General features: G+C 41.9%; 1 protein-coding gene across 1 annotated transcript in view; it reads left to right on the plus strand.

Annotated features, from left to right (window-relative positions):
* LOC142760368 (serotriflin-like) overlaps nucleotides 1–5,732 on the plus strand; it is an 11,646-nt gene extending 5,914 nt beyond the window's left edge. The window contains exons 6-9 of the mRNA XM_075863554.1: nucleotides 80–222; nucleotides 3,070–3,164; nucleotides 4,164–4,249; nucleotides 5,605–5,732. Of these exons, the coding sequence (XP_075719669.1) occupies nucleotides 80–222; nucleotides 3,070–3,164; nucleotides 4,164–4,249; nucleotides 5,605–5,732 (452 nt within the window). The remainder of the gene's footprint in view (nucleotides 1–79; nucleotides 223–3,069; nucleotides 3,165–4,163; nucleotides 4,250–5,604) is intronic.
* The last annotated feature ends 730 nt before the right edge of the window (nucleotides 5,733–6,462 follow it).

Consider the following 6,462-nt stretch of genomic DNA (forward strand, 5'->3'; position numbering starts at 1 on the left):
TATATATATATATATATTTTTTTTTTTTGTCTATTTTCTCCATTGATTATTCCTTTAACTGTTACATTCATCTTTTCAGATTTTAAATGTGGTGAAAATATTTTTCTGGCTAACTTCAAAGTCCCCTGGGATACTGTGGTGGATTCATGGTACAGTGAATATGTTGACTATAAGTATGGAACTGGGGCCACATCAAATGCCGAGGTCGGCCACTACACTCAAGTGAGTGCGGTCCAGTAAAGTAGGAGGCTGACAATGACTGAATATCAGAAGTAATAATATAGTATTTATGATGCTTTTGGGATATGTCTTGGCTAAACGATCATAGAGTTAGGGTCAGGGTTTCATTATCTGCAATTTCCTATTAATCTTTCATTAGGGAATGACTTGCAAGTAGAAACATTTTAATTCTTGGACCTTAGGGTAAATCCCCCCTGAGATCTAAGAGAACATCATACACAGTACCAGACACATCCAGTGAACCGGACCGTCGCTGTACAGTATGTGGGAAAAAATCATATCCTTTATTCAGAGGGGTAACTTAAAGCTTCCAGGCATCAATGCAAAATCTGTAACAGGGCCCCAACCAGGACATATCATTTATAGTTCTACTCTCCTCACATGGGACAGAGGGACCTTTTTGGTTTCCCCAGACTCCAGGGCCGGGTAAGATCCCAAACTCTACACCTTCTATACTGTAGTTATGACCATGGTTATATTATAATCTTATACAAGATATGCAGCAAATTTTTTTTTAGGCAGGAGAGGTTTGGATTTTGTGTTTGAAATCCTGAACAAAAAGTGAGCCTCAGGCGGAGTTCACACAGGACGGATACGCTGCGTAAAGGCATGCAGCGTATCCGTCCTGTGCGCCGCAGTGAATTCCGGCCGAAAAACTGCACCAAACTGTGGTGCAGTTTTTCGGCCGGAATGTCCGCTGCGGAAAACTGCAGCACTTAGCTGGCCTGCTAGTAGGCAGGCAGGCAGTCTCCTGGGATGACATCAGCCTGTGATTGGCTGCAGCGGCGGTCACCTGGGATGAAGCGTCATCCCAGGAGGCCGGCCTTCTGACGTCACCAAGGCCAGCCTCCTGGGATGACATTTCATCCCCTGTGACCGCCACTACAGCCTGTGATTGGCTGCACGGGTCGCATGGCATGAATCGTCATCCCAAGAGTCCGCGCCGGAGGGAGGAACACAGACTTCTGGGTATGTATCAGGCTTTTCTTTTCTGAGTTGCATTTTTTCGGCAGGATCACTGCGAACACGCCGCAAAAAAACGCAACAACTGCTATTTGTTGCGGGATTTAGCTCCCCATTGAATTTAATGGGGAATTCCTGCAACAAATAAGCTGCTTTTATGCAAATACAATTGACATGCCGCGGAATACATTTCTGCAGCACAGGTCAATTTCTGAACGTTTTTTCTGCTCAGTTTTAAGCAGTATATGGATGAGATTTGTTCAACCTGATCCACTTTGCCGGTACTGTATTCTGTTAAGTTTTTTCCGTCTGCAATTCCAGACGGAAAAAAGGCAGCAATTCTGCAAAGTGTGAACAAGCCCTAAAAAGGGGTTATGCGGGGACTAAAAATTCTTAGTGTACTCACTGCAGTATGTGATACAATCGCTAATGTACATTTCGATCCCCCATCGAGCTGATTCTGAGATTTTCATATATTTTTTAGCGCTGCCGGGGGACTGGAAGTCTAGTTGCACAGTCTTCTTTGATGATGATACGACTTTATGTCACATGACCGACCCCACTGTACTCTATGTACTCCTGTTACTGTGTGTACATGGAATAAAGCGGGGCCGGTCACATGACAAAGACTGTGAAACTAGACTTCTGGTCCCCCAGGAGTGCTATAAAAATCCATGAAAATGTCAGAATTAGGCCTGATTTACACGAGTGTGTGCGTTTTGCATGCGTTGCATCAGTGTACGTTGCTCGTCTGTGTTTTTTCCGCGCGTATGTCACGCGTTTTTTAACATCAGCAAAAAAACAACTGAAGGAGGTGTTTTTCTTTTTCTCAGTTTCTTTAGCAACTGTTGGGTGAGTGCGCTGCCTGAAACTCACTGCATGTCCTATTCTTGTGCGTTTTTTGCGCATCACGCAACCATTGAAGTCCATGGGTGCGTGAAAATCACGATAGCACACGGGCGTCATCCGTGTGCTGTCCGTGATTCACGCAACGGTTGCTAAAGAAATGGTGAGAAAAATAACAACACTTCCTTCAGTTTTTCAAAAACACAATGTGTGAATGGCCGCATTGAATTGCAAAGGTCCGTGTGACGTGCGTTGTTTTAACGCGCGTAACACGGACGTGAAATACGCTCGTGTCAATAAGGCCTCAGCTGCAGTTTGTAAACAGCGCTCTTTCAAGATTGAAGCTACGTAGAGCTGCCCTACCTAGCTCTATGGTCCCTTGTCCAAGGAATCAGTGGGGTTCTCGACCTATGATGTCATGATGAGGGGTAAACAGAGAGAGTGCCCCCTATGGGGAGAGAGGGGCTTTGACTTTAAACAGCTTCCGATTGGCTGTACAAATACATTTAAATGGCGGGTAATTCCCTAGGTATCGGTTGGATCAAGGTTGATCGGCTGAATTGTCCGTCCAACAGATATCATGCTAATATTCAAGAACCGATGCTGTGTGTGCTTATATTTGTGTGTGGGGGGGGGGGGTCACATTCATAAAAATTTTTTATGCCTTGTGCACCAATAGAGCTTGACCCTCCCCTGAGCACAGGCCTCTCCTCAAGTCTGCACTTTATAAATTGTTCATAACTACAAAAACAATCTCTAGTAAAACTGTCACCCAGATCCATGCCGATAAATTAAAGGGGTGCTCCAGCAATGCTACATTCACTTTTTCATCATGCATAAATAAAATGTACAATTGCAACATATATGTATTCAAAACATGACCTATTTAGATATTTAGACCTTTTGTGGCCTTTATGTACAAGTCAGGCTGCAAAGTCCAACAGAACAATCTCTTCTTCATCTGCATGCTCCTATTATTTCAATGTTAATTGAATGGTGCAACTTTTTGTAATATTTCAGCTGATGTGGGCGACTTCCTATGCACTTGGATGTGACGTTGCTGAATGCTCAACTGGCAATAACAAATATATCTACGTGTGCCACTGCTGCCCATCGTAAGTATTTAAGGTAGAATAGGTAACGCATTACACGATTCAGTATCCAACTTAAACTTCCAATTAGTGATGGGTTAAGGTTTCCGGTTGAAGAGAATAAAGTTATACTAAATGCAGAGTCGTAGCTAGGCTTTTCTTTAATCAGAGCAAAGATTCAGTTCACTGCCCTAGCCCTTTATCTAAATAAGCTGGTAAGGGCAGATTAGCTTGTTGGTACCCACCCTAACAACTAGGCCAGATGCCCGGTAGTCCGCCATAGTTACACCCCTGCTACGTGCTCTATCTGGTTCTATGATGTTGCTTGTCTTGCAACTAAATTGCACCCACATGAAAGTACGTGCCATAGAGGTGGCCCTTGTTCCTGCATGGAAAGAGGGTCCAGCTCAGGGCAGTACAAAGAGAAAATTAATACCCTACTGTGTGTTGCCTGATACTATCAACACCCCTCATATGGGGTCGTGGGTTGCTTTATCGTTAACATAGTATTGGAAGCCTTCACTGGTCTGATTTCCTCCTCCCTTGTTTGCTAATGCCGCAAAGTCTGTGAAAAGGGTCAGCTCTGTTCAACTTCTGTCCTCCCATTGGGGAAAACCTGAGTTGGGCCCCATAGCAGCCGCATGGGCTGCCTCTATTTTAGGCACATCCTCGGTCCAGTTCAAGTTGATTCGATCCTTCTTCTCCATGGGCAATCTGAACCTTTTCAGGGCTATCCACAGGCACTGAAACAAGGAAGGAGAGAATGGGCCTGAGGCCCGTGTGCCCGTTCTTACAGGCAAAGTATTGGAGGAAGACGGCAAACAAGTGCTTCTGTCTCAGAATTGGAAACTAGCAATAGGATTTGGACCTTCACCTCAATATACCTTGGCTAAGACAGAATACCTTGTTGGCACCTCCCATGGCACCTGGCACCCGGGGTAAATGTCGCACCATTCCCCTCATAACTATGCCCTTGCGTATATGTATGATTCATTATTTTACCATGTATATTTCCTTTTAAAGGGGAAATAAAGGCTCTCGATTATTTCCCTGGAAAGAAGGAAAGAGTTGTGAAGACTGCCCTAACTCATGTGAAAACAATCTCTGCAGTAAGTTTTTGAAGAATAAATATTAAGTTTCATTTTTTACCATCTGATAACCCCTGTCAGCTTATTATTTATATAGTCCTGATATATCCTGGGGATTTATTTTTTTTTAGATAATTTTTATCACGTTGGTCTTCATGGGGTTCACAATTGTATGACAATATATAGAAATTAATAAATATTATTATTATATTATTTTTAATTTAACTTTGGGTAAAAAAAAAAATCCATACCTCAAGTATTGAAGGTAATTAACCCATACAATCCCTAATATGTAGTAAATAACATTAGCTTCAACAGTGTTACATTACATTGCCAGGTGTAGTACCCCAATAAGCATAGGATGCCATATTGTCCCCATAGCATTAGCTTTTACAGTGTCTACAATACATATCAGGTACAGTACCACCATTAGCACTGGAGCCACATTACCCCCATAACATTACCAGCTAATGAGCTCTAATTTTGTCACCTCCCATGCCACTCTCCTGCAGTTGTAGGAAGTGAAATATCAGCAGCCAATCAAACTATTCACATTTATTCACATTTAACTTCCTTTTTCTGTGCAGAGGGGTTACACATGTTGAATATATTTTGGTGGCCAATGGGCAGTGATCTTAAAGGGGACCTGTCACTTGTCCTAACGTGTGCGTTTTAGTAAATAATTGTATTCGTCGTGAAATCACAATTCTGGAGGATATTTTTTTTAAGTACTTTACGTTGTGCCGTTCCTCTGTTATTCCTCTTAGAAATGTATGAATAAATTAACAACTGGATGTTACCACTTAGAGGGGTGTCAGTGCTGACAGTGAGCGTTTGTAGGGATTCACTTCTTTGACAAGGGGAATGGTAAAACACCCAGTTGTCAATTTATTCATACATTTCTAGGAGGAATAACAGACGAATATCACAACACAGAGTTTGAAGAAAATATGTTCCAGAATTGTTATTTGATGGGGAATACAAGAATGTACTAAAACAGACATGTCAGGAGAGGTGACAGATCCTCATCATACATGTTGCAGTAGACTTAAGATTTTCAGCCCACAGAATATCCACTTAGATTGTGCATTGAACAATTCCTTCCCTAAAGAAGGACCCATTGGCGATCAAAGATTATCACTGGGGGGAAGCTGCAAGTGGCTGCACAGTGGCCGCTTCAGGAGAAATGCGGTATTACATGGCACCCATTTAAATGAAAGGCCAACCATAATACATGATAACACTCCAATAGCAGCTCCTTGCAGTGGCTCTCTGCTCTGGCTAATACATGGGGTCTAAGACATCAAAATGCCTTATTAGGGGATTACCCCTTGATGCAATATAAATTAAACTATTATTTTTTTGTTTTGTTTTAGCCAATCCTTGTCCCTATCAAAACTTTTTCAGTAACTGTCCGGATTTCAAAAATAATTGTCCAACTGACCCAACTATGAAGACAAACTGCCCCGCTGCCTGTCTGTGCACAAAAGGAGAGATATGTTAAGTGCTGCTACAGTCTTCAGTATCACCAACAGATTGTGTTTGTCCTTGTGAGTTTAGCTGATTCCTTTTATTTCACTTTTAATTTATACAAAAATTAATGAAGGTTATTTAACAAATTAACGTAAAGGATAACTATTGTATTAATCCTGAATGATTGTGATGGTCACTGTAACCAATATGTCTCTAATATGGTGTAATAAAATACATTTTTAGCCAAACTGATATTTTGTTTATTTAATTATTTGTATTTTTTCAAAAACAAGTTACGTATAGTATTACAAGGTTAAATGAGATTAAACTAAATTATAAGAAGAGAAAAATACAGTATAAGGCCAGATTCACACGAACGTTGGGTAACTCGGAGGTGAAAAACATGGTTTTCACATCCAAGGTACCCCCGTGCGGGTCCCGTTTTCACGGATCCCCATAGACTTGAGCCAATGGAGGGATCTGTGAAAACAGAACATTATAGGACACGTTCTATTTTTCAACGGACCCTTCACATGGTATTCTCTCCTAGAAGCATTGCTTATAGGGGAGAATAGCTCAGTGATATGTTACAGTAGGAAAGCACCATATGGCGAAACACCTATGCAGTGCCACAGCACAGAACTCTGTGAGCTACCGTTCAGGCTCCTTGCACAGGGCTCTACCATGTGCATGAGGCCAAGGGCCAAAACACAGTAGTTTTGCAGCACAAAGTCATATCTTTAGTAACGTGTGACAAAAAC

This window comes from Rhinoderma darwinii, chromosome 4 (genome assembly GCF_050947455.1).
Source record: "Rhinoderma darwinii isolate aRhiDar2 chromosome 4, aRhiDar2.hap1, whole genome shotgun sequence".
Taxonomy (NCBI): Eukaryota; Metazoa; Chordata; class Amphibia; order Anura; family Rhinodermatidae; genus Rhinoderma; species Rhinoderma darwinii.